We start from the raw sequence: 21,386 nt of genomic DNA, 5'->3' as shown, positions 1-21,386 counted from the left end.
TTTATTGTGTCTCGTCTTTTAATATCATGCTAATCTCCACTACTGTATGTGTTTGGTAATAAGCCAGATTTCTGGGTAGAAGTTTAAAAAAACAAATCGTCAACAATTTTTATGAATTTTAAGCAATCGCATTCACTGCCTCTATCTCTGTTTATGTTTTGAGTCAGCAACACAGTATACTGTACAGTAGTGAAAAGAAATGGACACTTTCTGTTGTATTCCTGATCAATTGAAAATTGTTTGTTGTTTGACTGTTTGTAGCAGTATTCCTCTGAGGAGTGAAAAAAAATAAACATACAGTGAACAGTTGCAACTGCGCATGCATTTATGCATTACTTAAATTATGTTCTGATGCAATTCATGTAATATTCACTGTCGATTTTAGTTCAAACCTGCCAGTATACCATTAGTTCCTGAGCCATAATTTTTTTGCTTTAAAAATCTGGCTTTGAGTGTATAGTATTTTGTCAAAAACATAAAGGTGGAGGGGCTGCTTATCATCATTCCCTGAACAGGCTTTACCCAATTTGTTAACTATAATGGTAACATATCAAAATGTCTGGGGGACTTGCCACAGTGCTGACAATTTTCAAATATTTCCATGGTTCCACCAGGGATGTTAGAGATGGACAAACAACATTTGACCTTTCTTTAACGTTTGTTTCGTGCCGACATTAATACTGTTTTTGGTCCAATACTAATACCTAAATAGGGTGACAGGACAAAATCCCCCCGGACAAAGTCCCCCTAGGACAAAATCCCCCAGAGCCAAAATCCCCTGGACAAAATCCCCCTAGGACAAAATCCACCCAAGCCAAAATCTCCCCAAGCTATAAAAAATCCCATCAATTCTTTACAAAAATGTGTCATCCCGGTCCCCGGTATCGTCATCCAATACCGTCATCCGGTACCCTCACCAGTATTTCCATTGGTACTCTCAGTGGTACTCTCAGTGGTTCCTGGACCAGTACTCCGACCATACCCTGACCGGTACCTTAATAGTGAGCCTGATAGTTACCCCCACCGGTACCCCTCCCTGACCAGTACCCTGGACTGTACCCCGGCTCGTACCCCGGCCGGTACCTCGACCGGTATCCCAACTGGTATCCTGAAAGGCACTCTGACACATACTCTGACACGTACCCTTACTAGTACTGGTACAATAAACAGTAATTTGACCAGTACCTTGACCGGTCCCTTAAATGTCACACCATGGAGCTATATCCCATGGCCACACTAACAGGTAGCGTCGCACTTACCCTCAATGATCTCCCGACCAGTCCCCTGACCAGTATCCGGACTGGTATCCTGACCAGTACCCTAACCAGTACACTGAGTGGAACCCTGACTGGTAGAGTGACCAGTATGATGACCGGTACCCTGACCAGTCACATGACCAGTACCTTGACCGGTACCCTCACAGGTACCCTAACAGGAGCCCTCACAGTAACACTCGCCAGTGCCCTCACTAGTACCCTGACCAGTCCCCTGACCAATTCCCTGAACGGTACCCTAACCAGTGCAATGTCCCATGCCTTGACTGTCACACCTGGGCCATCCCTGGTTGTTGCAGGCAGGCTTTGTATGGGTCAGGGGGATATTGTCGGGGGGGGGGATTTTGTCCGGGGGGATTTTGTCCTAGAACCCCTAAATAGCACTCAAAACGGATAATGGTACCAGACGGTACCTGTACGTTGTCTGCTAGATTCATACGATGTCAAAAGGCTAGAACATGCACTATAATACTCAGTTTATCAGTCGTGAGTAGGTATATACCACACTCATCTCATATCAGTATTTGTTTCTAATGTCATAACAGGCAGTGGCGGAGCGTCCATACAGTCAGGCGGGGGGGGGGGGGGCGGACTCAAATGTGAAGCTGGCGCCCTTTTCAGCTATTCACCACTTTTTACTTATTCGCGATTATTTACTTTTTTTATTGCGCTCTCATCTACCTATTGACATTTGTCACATTTTGTTGGCGATGACACCTATACCTAAAGGGTCATTTCCGGCGATATAGGGAGTATCTTTACTCAAAAGATTTCTGTACGCTCTGCGCCAACCTGTGGTGGCGCTCCGCTTAGATAAAGTCGAAAGCGCCCGTACAGACCTTTCTCGCCCCTCTGACCAATATCCCTAGCTCCGCCACTGGCTCCCAATCTTCTTCCCCGTCAATCCGTCTAGTGTCCCCCCCCCCCTTCCCCAACCGAACCTCGTATGTTAAAGGAATATCTAATGATTAGAGACACTTATTCTAATGTTAAATCAGCAAAGAGCAAGCAATAATGATTTTATCACTAAGATTTTTTTTTTTAAATTTCTCAGTTACACCGTCATTTAACTTCCCACTCAATCTTACACTCCCTGATACTCTTCCATCCCAATGTAGGAAACTTCATCGTTACACGCAGCACGCAACGATCTTTGTTCTACTTAATTGATCCTAACTGAGTCTTTCAACTTAAAAGCATATTTTTTCCAAATAGATTAGTGAAAGTTACACAGTTTAATAAATTAGAAGCATCTCCTTGTTAAAGAATTGTATTATCGGCGTATAGTCTTCCGATAAGCGTAACTTAGGGTTGAAAGAAATCAGTGAGAGCAGGCATTAATGATATAAACTTACATATATATATTTTCAAATCTCTTATTGAACGAATTATCAGCCCCCTGGTTACATCGTCATTTATCATCCCTCCCCATCCTGCCCTACACTTCTTCACCTCACACACTCCGCTCTATAGGGTTAAAAGAAATCAGCGAGAGCAGGCAGTAATGAAATTTACTTACATTAATGAATTTTTTAAATCTCATTTAGGACAAATTATTAGGTCCCCCTGGTAACATCATTTACCCCCCCCCCCATTCTCCCCTTCCCTTCATTACAATCACTCTCTTACACCTATTATATTAGATATCCTTGCAAAGCGTGATGAACTAGGTCCCTCATTTATCTAATGCGTGGGAGGAACTCGAAACTTTCTTCCTTATCCGCATATTCCAAGCTTTCTCCAAGAAAAGAGTTACAGTACCTATTACCCAGATTTTTAAAAATAGCCTCCCTCCTCATAAAACGTGATGATCTATGTCTCTCATTAATCTAAAGCATGGATGAACTAACAACTTTAAGCATATTACAAAGTTTTTCCACAAAAGAGCTAAGGAACCTACTACACACAAATTATGTAAATGTCACTAAACGGCATCCGTAGGGACATCGTTTTTTGGTCCACATTTGAGTTTCCATCATATCTTTAATCTGCTTTTCATACATATCTTTTATTGTGATTGTTATGATGACCACATCTAAGGACTTTTAAGTCGTATTATTGTATCCAGTGGAATTGTCTCGCTGAGATATAAAAGGATGAATTTTCCGTACGTTTTCACGGTAGGCCCCTCTGTTCAAGGTCAATGCACGACTATAACATTAGGTCCACTAAGTGCGGATATTGGTCTCCATTTGCCACTATTGCAGTAAACCCAACCGAGCAACGTGTCTACGGTGTCTCTTAAAAGACAATATTATTAACAAGTTCGAAAAGAATTTTTAATCTCTTTGGTGTCATTTTAAAAGTATTTCTGATAACATTACGTACAGAATTCTTTTATATGTGAAAGGTACATATGAGAAACATGACAATGACCGTGATAAATCCAATTTCAAGATTACTAGCGATCAATTCGCTCAATTTATTTCAAAAAATGATTGAAAAGTGATATGAATTCCTTCTCATTCATTCTTTTTATTTGAGCATATTGAACGCTTGCGATAACATGTCATTACGAATCATTGCAGACGCTCACCCAAACCGTTAAAAAATACCGTCCCTCTCCCCCCTTCTCTTCCTACACTGAGCTCCCAACAGTGGCGGAGCGTCAATACAGTCAGGGGGCGGATGCCCCCCCCCCCCCAACGGACTCATATGGACTGCTGGCGCCCTTTTCAGCTATTTATCACTTTTTTTTACTTATTCGCGATTATTGACTTTTCTATGGCGCTCTCATCTACCTATTGACATTTGTCACATTTTGTTGGCGATGACACCTATTTATTCTTCGTTTATCTGCAAATTAGCAAGGCCCGGAAAGGGTCATTTCCGGCCATATAGGGAGTATCTTTACTCAACAGATTCCTGTACGCTCTGCGCCAACCTGTGGTGGCGCTCCGCTTCGATAAAGTCGAAAGCGCCCATACAGACCATTCTCACCCCCTCTTACCAATACCCTAGCTCCGCCACGATAACAGGAGTGACTTTCCATATGTTATTGGTAGGAAATTGCAGGAATTATTGGAATCCTCAATGAAAACTATACGTAGGTAGTCTTTTTTTGCGTGGGGATTGAGTTGTGTAGGTGTTACACAAAAATGTAGATATGCTTTCTTTATTCTTGTGGAAAGCCGCTTTCACTTTGATATCAGATAAACCTGTGGTACATGCAGTGAAGTAGCCAGGATTGTTCCAGTGGAGGGGGTGGGCGCTTGGGGGGGGGGGCTTGACCAATTCCTGGGAGGGCGTCTTGTTACTACCTGAGTGGAGTGCCACCATGGGTTGGCGCTCAGCGTACGGGAAATTTTCAGCTATAAAGACCTCCTAGATCGTTGGAAATAACACTTCCCAGGCCTTGTAAGCTGCTCTAAAGTTTCACAACATCCTTTATTTTGAGATCCTCATGTCTTGATATGGTCATCAAATAGTTTAGAGAAATAGAAGAAAAAAGACAATCTGGTAAGTTGCTTTGAAATATCATGACATATCTCGGCCTATGCGCTATGTCACGTCAGGTTTTTCAGCAACTATAGCCTACTGCCGGTCCGCGGTCGAAGGGTCGTTCATGAGTGGTCATCATGGAGATTCGATACCATGCAGACCAATGAATGATATATTTTTCGCACATGTAATTTTTTCGACACCCAAAATCCCAGTGGGCGGGCGACAAGCTTTCATGAGGCTGTCGCCCCCACCCCCTCCCCCCCGTGGCTACGCCACTGGGTATATGGTGCCGAAGCACATATCTTCAAAGTACTGTCTCCAACTTTCAATTGTTTCAAGCTACTATGTGACCAAAAAGAAGTTCTCAAGATGAAGTTGCAGATCTGAAAGGACCAGTAATTTTACTAGGAAACCTTTCGACCACGTACACCTTTGAAGTAGGATAGGATTACACAGTATTTGAATTCTTCATCGATCGGCTTGTATTAAATTAGCTGAAACTCTATAGACCAGTCTTGCAAGGTTTAAAGAAATGGCTCCTTACATAGTTGGCATGATTCAAATTCATCCTGTGCAAATTCATCCAGATGCAAATTCATCAATATAATTGGTCGAGAACTTGCTAGAACAGTAAGCTGTCTGAATTAGCATCTTCAGATCGAATATGGGTTTGCTGAGTTAGGGAGCAATATGTTCGAAGTACAAGGACCAACCAATGAACACAATTTTAACATAAGAGGCAGAGAACACAATTTTAACATAAGACACTATAGCAGAAATCATTATGTCTTCTTTCTGTTTATTACTGATAAATGCAAATATTTTCATTAAAATCAATATGAAATTTCATGTTACTTTCAGAAATATATAAACAAAGCAACTTCTACAACTTCAGCTCATTCACATTCATGCTATCAGCTAGAAAATTTACCATGAGGCACATTTTCTATGAGGCATTGATGTGAATACCACTGACATTACTTGTGCTATTCAAATGGATAAAGGGCTTGGTCAAGTCATGAATAAGGCTCTGCCCCATATATTGCACATGTACAAAAAGGGTTACTGCTTTACATGCAATACTTTTTTGATGGGGGAGACAGGGGGTGGGGGAGATGTGGTAACATGTTGAAAAGACCACATCTTTTAATTTGTCATTTTTCTTTTGAACATATGCAAATGTTCAAAAGAAATGAAAGCACTTGGAAATTTCTTAAAGAGATAGGCAGTTGTTGCCCTTGCACTGCTTTGAAGTCTGCACCACTGTAAATATTGTTGAAGGAGTGGAGTTCTGCGAATCTCTTGATAGTCAAGTAATAAATTTTTCTTTCACTGTTTGTTAAACAGCTCCTAGCAGTAATATGTATTTACACGACATTGTATCTGAGGTTCATTATGTAACCGCTGTTTTCTACATAGAGTCAAATTAAAAACCAATGTTAAACTTGTTCACCTGCATTGGTCTAAATTCAGAAAGTACATCAATATCATAACTCTTTTGCATGTTGTATAACGGTACTGAATTTGAAGTGGATTATATTTATCAATGAATATAGCAATGTTTTGGGTAAAAACAATTAAAGCATCCACTTGAACTTCATGTTTTCCTTGCATTGTTTGCTACTTCCTCCTATCTAGATTCAAAAGGGACATATAGATAAATGCTCAATACCTCAAACAACATTATTTAACCTTGTTTCCCACAAAAAATGTTCTGTCCCAGTTTCTGTAAACTACTCGGGATAAATGGAGGTGTGGGGGGGGGGGCGTTGGACAGGTTGTATTTGGTGTTGTATTTGACAATAAAATTCACCTTCCCAAGGAAGTAATACAGTTCTTTAAGTAGTATTTTATGAAGGACCTACAGTATGTAACAATATCAGAATTGGTTATTGCCTCCTGCTGAAATGTCCAATAAAGACTTGCAGTATTGGAATGTTCATCAGATTCCTCATTTTATAGAAACATCTGTGTTTATTGAAACTTTCCTAGGATGTTGCCAACAAGATGCAGTTGAAGTCTACTGTACCTTGTTGTCAAAGGTGGAGCTCACAAAAAGTCCTATCAACTAGTCTTATTCAAGCAGTGGCAACATATGGGAAAAAAGAAAAGCAAAATATGGTACAATTTTGTTAATATTATTTTGAACTATTTATCCCAACACTCTATTCTCCTTTTAAGACTTTTGCAAGCTTGTAAACCAGTTACAGCACTCATGCAACATGATATGACAAAGGTTCATTGCCAGAACATGAAACTAGCAATTTGGAGTAAATTTGTTAAAAGAATGATGAAGTTAATACACTGAAATATTGAATGGGGCTCAAAAGAGCTTAAGAAGTCTTTTGAGGTACATTACTTGTTCTGATAAATATATTAATTGCCCTAAGATTCAGCTATTAAAGCAGCTACTAGTCAGATACTAGATAGTATGGGATCATGAAGGTTTTCAGATTTTACCTATATTGGCCTCAAATAACCTTTGACTTGGCTAAGAGCACTCAGCACATGATACACCTGCATACAAACTTCCATTCATCATTCCAATATTGAACTATCATGTTAACATGGCTTTCAGTTTCAGATATCTAGTTATCTCACATGGGCTTCTGCTATACTGTACAAATTTATAGAATAGTACTCAATGTCAGAAACCTATATGCACTACATATGACTACCAACTTTTCCCTGTTGAGTTAGATGCTCTATGTTACTCTACTGACCTTGAGTAGCCTTTGACCCTCAATGAAGCCAACACCTACTGAAAATTCCATTTTAAATATAAAATTAATGAAATGATTCAGAAAATACTTTATCAGAAAGGAAAACTATTATTAACACTTCTGTTCATACTGACCTCAGCGTAAACAATTTAGAGACCAAGAACATATGGTATAATAACTATTAGCTAACATTTCTTCCTTCTACTCTGCAATTTTGAGAGAACAATAAGCAAAATTGATACTGGCAAATGTAACATGGCAACAATAACAATAATTCACAAATGATGATGACATCAGAAAAAGTAGCAACCATGACAATGATGATGATTTGAAAATCTTAATGAGCAATCCTAAATGTAACTAGAATATCACTTTTAGTAGAGCAGGGTTCTCACAAGCCCGTTTTAACCTGGCGGTGGTCGTGGTTTGAATATGATTTTGCCTCTCCCTGCATGGTTTGAAAGTTGAGCGCCCGGGCTGAACATTTATGAACCAGGAAAAGCTTGCTGCCACTTATCTGGTCCGAAAAAATTATAGCATGAGGTAAATTTCCTCCTGAGTGCATAATTATCATAACAGGTCAAGAATTTTTACCAAAGGTGATCATATTTGAATATCTGGAGTCGGCTCAGACTTGAAGGGTCTTGGATTTGGCTCATACCAAGTGGACTCGACTACAGCTCTGCCATAAATATAAAAAGATAATGGATTGTTAATAATTTATTATATGATGTTGAGAAGGTAGAGACTTAGAAAGCTAACTCCTAAATGTAATGGATAGCATTAAACTCTTCGTTTCACTAACAAAAGGATTCTCAAATACAGTACTAGCAACATTACAGCTGAAATAATGGATCACCAATACGATGCAGTGAAGAAAGGGAGTTTAATAAAGAGCATCCCTCAATGTAATGACTAGGATAAAACTCTTAGTTTCACTAACAAAAGGATACCACATGCAGTACCAACAAGAGGGATGCCCATAATATTGAGGGTCCACTAGACTTAAGGTTTGCTAGACCCAACACCCCCATTGTGGGAAGCATTATTGAGCGTCTAGTTAGCATTTATTGGGTAACTGAAAGTATTGAAGGACCTTGGTGACTCCCCTCCCAGTAGTTTTATAACATTTATGAACCAGGAAGAGCTTGCTGCCACTTATCTGGTCCGAAAAAATTATAGCATGAGGTAAATTTCCTCCTGAGTGCATAATTATCATAACAGTTCAAGAATTATTACCGAAGGTGATCTTTGGTATCTGGAGTCGGCTCGGAATTGAGGGGTCTTGTATTTGGCTCAGACCAGATGGACTCGGACTCTGGCTAATTGGACTCGACTACAGCTCTGTCATAAATATAAAGAGATAATGGATTGTTAAGAATTTATTATATGATGTTGTGAAGGTAGACACTTAGAGAGTACTCCTAAATGTAATGGATAGCATTAAACTCTTCGTTTCACTAACAAAAGGATTCTCAAATACAGTACTAGCAACATTACAACTAGAATAGTTGATTACCAATACGCTGCAGTGAAGTAAGGGAGTTTAATAAAGAGCATCCCTCAATGTAATGACTAGGATGAAACTCTTAGTTTCACTAACAAAAGTATACCACATGCAGTACCAACATGGGGGGGGGGGGAGGATGCCCATTACATTGAGGGTCCACTAGACTTAAGGTTTGCTAGACCCAAAATCCCCATTGTGGGAAGCATTATTGAGCATCTAGTTAGCATTAATTGGGTAACTGAAGTATTAAAGACCTTGGTGTCTCCCCTCCCAGCAGTATAACAACTGGAATAATGGCTTGGTGAAACAATGTTTTATTTGATACAGCGAAGTAAGGGAGTTACATGAATAATAGTTAATGCAATGAATATGATTAAAATCTTTGTTTTACTAACGAAAATTATTCTCAAATACAGCAACATAAGAATTTGTATAAATGGATTATTAATAATGAATTTTATGATGCTGTGAAGGAAGAAAATTCATTAACAAATTTTAATTTGTATGCTGCATGTCATATACTTGTCCAGAAACTAAAAAGAAAAATTCAAACTCATAGAATGCACCGTACCTGGCTCCAAGCAATGACATATAAATCTAGTCCCCATTGTATCTACAGAAGTTGTTTGCCCGATTTTAATCGAAAGCCTTTCCTTTCATTGAAAATTTTGATCTTCAGTAAAAATATTCTTCTGTCTGCAGATTTTATTGATGACAGTATTTCCTTCTCTTGTGGAGAAATTCCACCAGCTCTTGTTAACCTACAACAAACCAAAACAACATTTCAATCATATGTCAAAGTTTCACTGAAGTAAATTCCATGTAAATATTTTTTAAAGCCTCACATTTTGATATTGACATTGTTGCAAAAGGTACAAATAAACACATCATAATCAAGGTTAAAATGTGATGGTGTGCTAACACCTCAAGTCTTTGCTTCACAATCCTACCTACAATTCATTCCAGCCTGCCAGATGGCAGATTTACAGTACATTTGGTTTTCAAAGACTACACATAAAGTCATTTCAATTCTGATAACATTCTATGATGGTGGAAGTAGCAAAGTAAAACAAAAGGTTTGGCAGTGGACTTGGTGGGAAGTGGAAAGTCTTTCTTACATTAATTTGTTAGCCGTTGCCTTAGATCGTTTACAGTTTTTGAAAATAAACAGCAAATTTTCATCATCTTTGTTCGTGTTGAAACTTAGTACAGTAAATTTATATTATGTATAGTGTGTGTTGATCAGACTTAGAGAATATTAAAGGGAAGGCTTTAGAAAACTAACTTCAGGTCATAGGGATTTAAAATATATCTCACAGTCAATACTTACTGAATATTAAAGACAACTGGGGATGTTTGCAATATATGCTTGTGGGAGCTCCTTATTTCCATATAAGCCATTTCTCGCTGCATCCCATGGTCAGCATGAACCAGCAGCTCAAAGTTACAGTATTTTGATATCCTGCGTCGACCTTGAAATTGCAGCCCTGTACTTCTTGCAATAAAGTGGAGCATATCTGCTGTGGTGTTCTCATTCTGCATTTATGCATTCCTCAAATTGTGCCAAATTTAAGCCATCTTTTCTGACAAGAGAATGAACATAAATAAGTCCAGATAATTGTTTCATAAATTGCAAGTGGAAGTCTTGACAGTGCAGTTCCCTATTTGATGTCAATACTTAGTGTACATGTTGTCCAATATTCATGTCAGTTTAGTTAATTTAGCTATCACTTTTTTCATGGAAACTGCATATGCAACAATTGAGAAAAATGCAACACTACTAAGTTTGAATATTGATCTAATATTTGGTATGTAAGTTGTACACAGGAATTTAGCATGCAATCACTTCAAGAGATTGACTGAGTATTCATGCATGGTTCAATGCCTCATCTCGCATGCAGTTCATTTACTTAAAAATTGCATGCACCCTAGACTATGTATACCGGTACATTTAGTCCCTCAACGTATCATTTGGGGTTTAAGCTCAGGACTACTCCTGTACACAGACTTTGGCATTATGACTGAGTTCATTTTTAATGTTTGGTTTCAATGATGTTGAAACTTTCCACTCACGATGGCATATGTGTGCGTGTGCATTGGTAGGAGTACTGTGTTTGTGATCCTAGCTTGTAAACACAGTTTCTCATGACAGTAAGCTTTATTGGACAGATCTCATAGTTGGTACAGTATGTATGTATAGATGCATCACAAGTACAAGAAGCCTATTGTTTTTGGTGAAGGTCAAAGGTACTTTAGGTAAAAATGGTCAAATTGTGAAAACTCAATTTGAAGCATGGATAGATCTATTTATTGGTATGTCTAGGCCAGTGGTTGGGTCAACAGGGCAAACTTGTGAAAACCTTATTTAAACCATACATCTCAAAGCAGGGTACACTAGCTTGCAGAGATACATAATGTTTAGTATCATGTTATATCGCTACAGAAGGCTTTCAGTGGTCTTTTTAGATCCCCAGCTGTCACTTTGAAAATGTTGTTTATCACAGTTCTCAATAGTTTTTTGCTGTATATTATTAAGATACAATAAGTTGTACATGCAGCCTACACATATACAGTAGCACACATGTCAAATTGACAAATTCATAAAATGAAACGTATTACATAATGGAAACCATGTGCAGTGCAGTTTGCATAATGGTGATCTATTTATACACCCAACCAGCTAGTATCGGATCATAGCAACATGTTACCACATGTATGCATTTAAGTGTTTTGTCACACAGTACAGTGCTAACATCATACAAGGGAGTTTTATTTGTTCCATAACAACTCTGATCATAATAGCCTGTTCGTGCAGGGAGTTGTAATGGAACAACTCCCTGGTTTGTGCTATGGACATGAGAACTATTTAGTGCCTGTTGAACATTAGTCTTGTGCATTTTCATGTTACTTACTAACACCAAATTACTGCACACAGATGGTCATTTTTAAAAGTATGAAAACTGAATACAATCAAGAGCTTTTATTTGGACATGATACCCAATATGAAACTACTTTAGTTGCACATACTGTATGTATGCTGGTTTTTATCATGAATGATTTTTATAGGAGCCATGAATTTTTTTTTTTATGAAGTAGGTCTGGATTCCCTTGGCATTATAACCTGATTGAAATTTAACCTCTGTGATTGCACTAATATGTGAGACCATTGATCAACCCTAATTAATAGCTTTTAATGATGAAGACACAGATAACAATTTCATAACTCATTAGTGTGAACACAATGTAAGGTTCAATGAGGTACTGTTATTTCCTTAAAATGCATAGCTGGTGGTTTTTCAACATACTCTAATCCTTTCAAATATGTTACATTGAATCTTTACACTTTTCCATTGATATATCACAGTGTTTTTTTGTTATGGGACTCCGTAAAACTGGATCAAACCTAGCAATTTTGGACAAGGAATTTGCTCTTTTCGCAAAAACTCCTAAGTGCTCAAGTGACTGTACAGTAGGTCACCCTGTGAAGGCATTGTGGGACTTTGAGGAATACTTTTGATCAAGCTATGACTTCAGCACTATTAACACTACCCACATCATAACGTTAATGGGCAGGGTCAAGGGAAATGTAACAATTGGGTTGAAATTGGAAATGTACAGAACATGGTCAAATGTGGTATGGCTAGATAGGTAAAGAGTTATATTTTACCACTGTGCTTGCAGAACAAAAATATACTAATTTAATAAAAAGTTATAGACATATATAACACATGCCAATTTGCACTTGTGTTATGCCAAAAGTTATTGAATTTTGGGGATATTTTTAAAACCAAATTTTTCCTAGTACAAAGATGACTTAGAAAGATTACTTACACAGCCTAGTAGTCCTGGTCAATATTATGCATATCACAGGAATAATTCCCATTCAACTTCTATAAATTGTCAATTAGCAGTAATTGCTAATTACCTGATTTGTCCCTCCGTTACCTGTCCCTCCGTTACCAAAAAAAATACATTTTTTTTAATTTCTCAGTCATTCAATGCTGGAAAAATTTCATAATTTGTATAAAACACTTTGATAGGGTTAACCACTAAGGAAATGTTAAACCAAGGAGTTAGCTACTTTTATGCTAAAATAAAGAACAAGCGAAGTAGTGTCCCTCCGTTACTGGTAACGGAGGGACAATTGTTTAATGCAAGATTGTGCACAGATTCCTGCCAGTGGAAGTTTACTTGCTAAGTAGTTGTGTTCTTAAAATGGAATTCTTGACTTCCTGTTTATGTGAGGAGAACAACAGCTTGACTAACATTAATAAATTCCTCAGAATGTGAAGTCATGGAGGTCAAGAAAAGCTACATTTGAGTTAGAAAAAAACCACACCACAAACACTGGCTGGAAGGTACAGAATGGAAGTTTTCATTCATACACTGCTGATTGCCAACCAGTTCAAAACTGTGAGCAATATTTCAGCTGTGAGAATCAAGGACATTTTCTTCCATTTGCAAGAGCTTCCAAAGCCACTTTCCTTCAGCAAGAGCAAACTCAAAATTTGTTGATTAGGATTAAAAATAATAGAAAAGTTTGCAGACATGTTCAAAGCATAGTTGTGATTGGAATATTGTTTTTTATTTTTATGATATTGTTGTTTTGTTTTGAGTTTATAAATATCGCAGGAAGTTAATTCAACTATAGTTTCTAATCCACAAATATTACATTCAGGCATACTGAACCTTTCTGCAGTGCAGTAGCTACTGTAACTGTATCATGTTATGTCTCAATATGTTTTTGTATTATTATTATTATTATTGTTGTTAGTTGTTAAATTTTTATACTACCACTGCATTATTACAGTATGGTTTTATCATTAAAGTTAGAAGTTACCTCAGCATTTCACTTTTAAGCCCAGTATCAAATACTGCACAACAAGTGGTTTCTGCAAAGTACTAGTAGTATTTGTAAGACAAAATGTGACTGTCATACTACTGTAATGAAATTTCCTTTCTGCACATGGTACAGTACAGTACCTGTGAACTGTCTACTGTAAATATGTGATTTACTGACTTGTTTTGAAGTGCACTAGCCACCAGCCCCCCCCCCCCTCCAACAGTTGCTAATAATGCAGTTAGAGAGTGCTAAATGATGAAGAGTGGTCTGTTTAAACTTGTTCTTTTAATCAATTTCTTACTATTTTTTCTTACATTTTTATTAACCACTAAAATTGTTAATGTTTTGGTGAACATAGCTGTTGGTTTAATGTTCTTATCCATTTTTCCCTAAGTAATATAACTTTTAGTCCAACAGCAATAAAAATATTGAATCTAAGCAGCAAATACAGGCAAAAGGCTACACTAAACAACACTGAACATTTTGTGTCCCTCCGTTACCACCGGAATTGTCCCTCCGTTACTGTACGATATCAGCTGTAGATTTGACAATTGATGCCTGTTCATCTAATTTTTCGTTGGTGTATGTGAAGCAATGTACCAGCCAACACCTGATATAAGTTACATGGTCAGTGCAACTTAAGAACAGTGGATTTGACATCTTCCAAAAAAAGTGTGAAAACACGTGTTCATTTGGTGTCCCTCCGTTACCATGATGTTTATCATGCCATATTTTCCCTACAGTAACAGCCACAAGAATTTAGTTTATGGGTATGAAGCAAGTAACTACCTGTCTAGATAACCACAAAAGAAATTGCAACATACTCCCTCAAACTAATGCAAAGAGAGACAAAATGTGTAAGGAAAACAGTCAAATGTCCCTCCGTTACCGCTTGACCCTGCCCATATATCAAAATGCCTAAATTACTTAGCCATGATTGCGTTGTTATTCTAAAATGAATACTCAATTGTTTACCTTCAGCCATGATTCATCCCATAGGTGCAGGGGAAAAAAACTCATGTTACAAAAAATTGTTGTACACTGCTACACTGAGGCCCTATGTGACTTACTGTAGTTCTCTGAATCAGAACCAATGACACACCACTACTACTGTACACACAGGGCTAAGTGATGCACACTTACACATATAGAGAATATTGTGGGGATGAATATTGTACTGAGACGGGAAACGTTTTCACATTTTTTACTTTTATAACTCGTTTATGGAATCTATCAGGGCCTTTCTTTTACTGTAGTGTTCCGTTTGCTTGTGTATCTGTTTTTGTGGAGTTGTGACTTTCTGACTGCCTTATTTTATGGCAGAGAGATTGAGACATACCCAAAGATTTATATTTTGTGAAATGGTTCAAAATTGCATCGCACGAATGCAAGTTCTTTCATACCCCTAAATTGACACATCTGTCGATAAGCTTACTGTAGTGAAGGCCTAAGTAAACATCCATTATCTTTGGATGCTGTTTGCTATGCTCTGAGGTAATTTTGTCTTTTCTGAAATGGACAATAAATTTTCTATCTATCTGAGCCTCTAACCTCAGAAAGGTCAGGTCCCAGAGATTAGTGGTATAATATTGAGGTAGGCCTAATTTTGGTTATTTTTAGGGAGTAAGATTTCCAAATGCCCCAAAACATGCACAAACACAATTTGATCAGCATATACCTGAAATGGATTCAAACTCATGAAATATTAAACTCTGCTTGGCTGCAAAAAGTTATGGTTGCCTGCTGTATAGTTGCTAGTACTAGCTACAGTAGTAGTAGGCTAGTATAGTAATAGTAGCCTAGTACTACTAGGCCTAGTAATATTTGGAGGTGCGTCAATTATTAAGCCTTTACTTTAAAAGATCTGGAAGATCACCAGGCTGCAAAATGTGTAGGTTGACCAGTCTGTTACAAGTATATACTTAAATTTATTTATCATATTTTATATTCCGAGTATCAGCAAAGGCAGTAGCACTAGCAGGCAGCTGTGATTTACCATAGCCAGTAATACTGATAGGTCCAATTTAGGGCTAACGTTAGGCCTAGGCTAGTCTACTCTAACTCTAACCATGGTCTTACTTTATTTGTGTTCAGCATGAAGGTATTTACTCTAAATGTTATTAATATATCCGGAACACTTTTAAGGAATTTACTTACAATGCATATACTCCACCAAAGTTCCAAAAGCCAACTTCAAATGGGCAACGTTTACGGTAACCTGCGGCACTTTCCTTCGTAGACTACATGGCTAGGCCCACATAAAGTAACGTTGAATGTAGGCTATTGGGATAGCAACGATACGATCCGATCGACTGCCCTGCCACCGAACACAGAAAGAACTGCTTATGTATGGGGGCGTTGTTTCGTTACGTGTAAATTTGCCAGTTAAAATAGAAACTCTTATTTTCTTAAATATCCCAAATTAATGGAAGAAAACATACAAACACGAAGATTTCAGTGTAATTAGAGGAACCTGTAAGTTTCGGAACTATATATAGCCGCATTTGGTCAAAATCGAGGTGTAAAGTTGGGATCAACATATATACCATGTTCGTAATTCTGTTATATACCCTTCGGAATTACCTCCACTTTTGAGGGGATATTTTACCCTTTAAATGAACGATTTTTTTTTTGTAACTTCGGAATTGATAAGTTTATGAGGTTTTCTCTTAACTCGAAATAATCATTCCTCAAAGGAAGTGAAATTGATTGAACAAGAAGACCCTAGACTTAGGTTTACCTGGTGTCAGGTAAACTTATCCCCGAGGTAAACCTAAGTCCCAGCTATCATGCGTTGAAGTAAACAAATATACCAATGTGTATATATATATATATATATATATATATATATATATATATATATATATATATACATACATATATATATATATACATATATATATATATATATACATATATATATATATATATATATATATATATATAAATATATATATATATATATATATATATATATATATATATATATAGCGTGTCCCAGTTCCCCGACAAGAGTTAAAGTACCCGCCACTTCGTAAAATAAATGGGTCACTTGTCACACGTCGGAGGAGACCGCAGTCTACAACTAGAAAACCTATACTTGCAAAATTAACTCGAAAGTATATTAAGGTAATACATTGTACTAATCAATGAAGGAATTAAGGAAGGTGGGTATATTTTGAAATTACCATGTGTTTGCTTTCTTTTGTTTTTTTCCTCACCACTTAACAAATGGTATTGTTGAGTTACGTATTATGGGGCATACCATTCCCTGATAAGATTTTGGAAGTAGGATATTTTTCCATCTTTGTCACCTATTGCACCTCAAATCACCTAGACTTGAAGTAAGAAGCAATTAAAATACATTTTAGGTTTTGATAACATAACATGCCAATGCGTTAACCACGTTGCCCGTAGCATGTGGTACATTTTAAACGGAAATTACCTGCGAAGATGGAAACTGGGTAGGGAAGTCTGGAGGAATAAAGAAAAAATCTAAGTTGTGGGTTGACGAAAAGCTTGCATAGGGGGTGGGGGGGGGTAGCATAAACGATTTTCCCTGCAGACTGTTTGTCTTTCAATGAAACAAAATCCTGTTTGTTAGTATTCACAAACGGAAAGCGTGTGTTGCGATTTTTGGACTGTAATTCAATAAGTCCTCACGGTTCAATTTGTCGGCCCTACAAATACTCTGAAGGGGCGATACGATGTCACTTCTCCACTGAAGCCACACTATTAGTATAGATACATTGACGATATATGTTTATCTGATCACATGGTGAAGAATCGATCAAGTCATTTTTTGAATTTGTTATTTCATTTCATGAGAGCATTACATTTTCTGTAGAGGTTTTTGTTTATAGCGTATATGTTTAGTTTCACTGAACGTTGGTGACGAAATGGCATGTCACATTGGAAAAAATGGTGGCACAGTCCCTATCAATATACATGTCTCGTAACATAACCTGTCAGCTCCGATACAGAAGCAACATTTTCATAAGCTTTGTTGTTCACCTCCAACTATATTCATAATAGATAATGTCCTGGGTTAACGTTGCATTCATGTACTAACCGTCCTTTTATGGCAGATGTATTCACCCAAAATCAGTGACAGCTCCCTGCCTATTCTTTACAGGTTTCAATAGACATGGATCTTGTTAAATAATCCTAAAGTTCTCATTGAAATAATTCTTTATATAAAGAACAACATCTTATTTTAAAACTGATCGGGGAGGGGAGATTCATGTCGTATGGTATATCACGTTGGAACATATATGTACATTTGATAAGGAAGTATGTGTATCTAATGAAGGGAAGTACGACATTTAAAGTTACCTATATCACATAAGAGGCACCATAGGATGTCGTTTGCATAACAATGAAAGTCTGTACACAAACGTATACAGTGAAACTTTGCTTGACCCTTTGTGTAAGTAAACCATTTATGGAGATCTCGGCCTCGGACCTTCAGATCTCGGTCTTGAACCTTTTGGTATCGGTCCTGGTTTGGAAAATTGTATGTCTCGGCTAAACCGTGGTGCAGCGTGTTTCAAGGAGGAACAATATATGAAAAATCTCCCTTTTCATGTATTTACGAAGTGGTGGGGGGGGGGGGAGTATGTCTGCTTAGATCCCCGGCTTCGTTGTCCTGTAGCCAATAGGGCATTAGCTCTGGAATATTAAACAAAAAATTCTCCTAATGCTTCTTAATGACAATTAGCATATGCTACCAGATCTACCGTCTGATTCAACTTAGGCTACTCAATCTCTGCTAATATTGGAAATTCCACGGAACGTCCTCACGCAGAACCATTTAGAACCATTGTAACCTATATGCGTTCAGTTCATATCACACGTTTTGCATTGACCGATATTTCAGTTTTTGTCTAGTTAATGTGATAAGGAATATATTTAATTCAAACCTTTTACTGTCAATAATCACTACGATGACTGCAAGTTGAGCAGTACATTATAACGATAACAAGTACGATGACAGCAAGTTTAAGCCTTGCTCTTGTTAGCACACCTTAACGATAACTACGATGTCTGCAAGTTTGAGCATTGTTCTTGTTACTATACTATAACGATAAAATACGATGACTGCAAGTTTAAGGGCTGTTCTTGTTACTACACTATAACGGTAACAACTACGATGACTGCTAGTTTAAGCCATGTTCTTGTTAGTTCACCTTAACGATAACTACGATGCCTGCAAGTTTGAGCATTGTTCTTGTTACTATACTATAACGATAACAACTACGATGACTGCAAGTTTAAGGGCTGTTCTTGTTACTACACTTATAACGGTAACAACTACGATGACTGCAAGTATAAGCATTGTTCTTGTTACTATACTATAACGATAACAACTACGATGACTGCAAGTTTAAGGGCTGTTCTTGTTACTACACTTATAACGGTAACAACTACGATGACTGCAAGTATAAGCATTGTTCTTGTTAGTACATCTTAACGATAACTACGATGTCTGCAAGTTTGAGCCTTGTTCTTGTTAGTATACTGTAATGATAACAACTACGATGACTGCAAGTTTAAGCCTTGTTCTTGTTACTACACTATAACGGTAACAACTACGATGACTGCAAGTCTAAGCATTGTTCTTGTTAGTACATCTTAACGATAACTACGATGTCTGCAAGTTTGAGCCTTGTTCTTGTTACTATACTGTAATGATAACAACTACGATGACTGCAAGTTTAAGCCTTGTTCTTGTTACTACACTATAACGGTAACAACTACGATGACTGCAAGTCTAAGCATTGTTCTTGTTAGTACATCTTAACGATAACTACGATGTCTGCAAGTTTGAGCCTTGTTCTTGTTAGTATACTATAATGATAATAACTACGATGACTGCAAGTTTAAGCCTTGTTCTTGTTACTATACTATAACGGTAACAACTACGATGACTGCAAGTCTAAGCATTGCTCTTGTTAGTACATCTTAACGATAACTACGATGTCTGCAAGTTTGAGCCTTGTTCTTGTTAGTATACTATAATGATAACAACTACGATGACTGCAAGTTTAAGCCTTGTTCTTGTTACTATACTATAACGGTAACAACTACGATGACTGCAAGTATAAGCATTGTTCTTGTTAGTTCATCTTAACGATAACTACGATGTCTGCAAGTTTGAGCCTTGTTCTTGTTAGTATACTGTAATGATAACAACTACAATGACTGCAAGTTTAAGCCTTGTTCTTGTTACTACACTATAACGGTAACAACTACGATGACTGCAAGTCTAAGCATTGTTCTTGTTAGTACATCTTAACGATAACTACGATGTCTGCAAATTTGAGCCTTGTTTTTGCTAGTATACTATAATGATAACAACTACGATGACTGCAAGTTTAAGCCTTGTTCTTGTTACTACACTATAACGGTAACAACTACGATGACTGCAAGTCTAAGCATTGCTCTCGTTAGTACATCTTAACGATAACTACGATGTCTGAAAGTTTGAGCCTTGTTCTTGTTAGTATACTATAATGATAACAACTACGATGACTGCAAGTCTAAGCATTGTTTTTGTTAGTTCATCTTAACGATAACTACGATGTCTGCAAGTTTGAGCCTTGTTTTTGTTAGTATACTATAATGATAATAACTACGATGACTGCAAGTTTAAGCCTTGTTCTTTTTAGTACAACGTAACGATAATAACTACGATGACTGCAAGTCTAAGCATTGTTCTTCTTAGTACACTATAACGATCATAACTACGATGTTTGCAAGTCTGAGCTTTGTTCTTCTTAGTACACTATAACGATAATAACTACGATGGCTGCAAGTTTGAGCCATGTTGTTGTTAGTACACTATAACGTCCTCGCATCTTTGTGTTTTTCTGTTCATTGTTATTACTTTCATTTTACTTGGGGTAAAAGTTACAGGTTATAGCAAGTCAAACGATAAGTTTACGGTACTTTTAATTTACACAAAAACACAACACAAAACACACATATAAAGATCTAGGGAAATTTCTGACGATGAATTGCTGAGTCGAGTGTGGTTTTAATGACAATCTTGTGTTTTTGATAAAGTGAATATTAGAAGCTGACGTTTCTAACATTTTTAGTTGTAAATGATACCGTAACGTCAGAAACTAAAAGTTTCAGTTTTGTTCTACAGGTCAATAATGGCACAGGCGGACCCCTCTCAAAGCACCGGAAGGGACACAGGGACAAACCCTGCAGAAGGTAAGATACTCTCAGTGAAAAAGTAATAGTAATCGGACTACTTATTTATTGCTTTATCTGTCCTTCTATCAGAAAATTATCTATACAATATCAGAGCTACAATGTTTGGTGAGGTGTGGGGGAGGGGAGGGGGGCTTAGGCAGACATACGTGTTAAGACGTTTAACTGAGTGTTCAGGAAGAAAGGCAGTGGCTATGTTTACATTCCTTTGTTCAGGTATACGCAGTTGATAAGCGTGTATGTTCAGCGGACTACATTGTAAATATTTCTCTCGCAGCGTACAATTAATGTAGTAATTCACAATACAGTAGCCATATCAGACTTGAAATACTCGATTCACTACTTGTAGTCATTCTTGGGTACAATCT

The 21,386-nt window shown here is 37.4% G+C and overlaps 1 protein-coding gene and 1 long non-coding RNA gene across 8 annotated transcripts in view; one reads left to right on the top strand and one right to left on the bottom strand.

Moving 5' to 3' along the window:
• The window catches only part of LOC139977744 (uncharacterized), an 831,623-nt gene that overhangs the window by 531,114 nt on the left and 279,123 nt on the right, over window positions 1-21,386 (top strand). For all 6 annotated transcript variants that reach the window (XM_071987324.1, XM_071987323.1, XM_071987329.1 and 3 more), the window contains exon 2: window positions 20,951-21,018. In XM_071987324.1, the coding sequence (XP_071843425.1) occupies window positions 20,951-21,018 (68 nt within the window). The remainder of the gene's footprint in view (window positions 1-20,950; window positions 21,019-21,386) is intronic.
• On the bottom strand, window positions 5,486-16,561 carry LOC139977773 (uncharacterized). Of its 2 annotated transcripts, none has more exons than XR_011796682.1 (5): window positions 15,952-16,561; window positions 10,282-10,534; window positions 9,523-9,712; window positions 8,681-8,785; window positions 5,486-8,123 (listed from the first exon to the last, which is right to left on the bottom strand). It is a non-coding gene; the product is annotated as an uncharacterized lncRNA (long non-coding RNA). The 2 variants fall into 2 exon arrangements; XR_011796683.1 differs by having other exon boundaries at window positions 10,282-10,529.

This window comes from Apostichopus japonicus, chromosome 12, assembly GCF_037975245.1.
Source record: "Apostichopus japonicus isolate 1M-3 chromosome 12, ASM3797524v1, whole genome shotgun sequence".
NCBI lineage: Eukaryota > Metazoa > Echinodermata > Holothuroidea > Aspidochirotida > Stichopodidae > Apostichopus > Apostichopus japonicus.
This window is presented reverse-complemented; position numbering and strand designations above follow the sequence as displayed.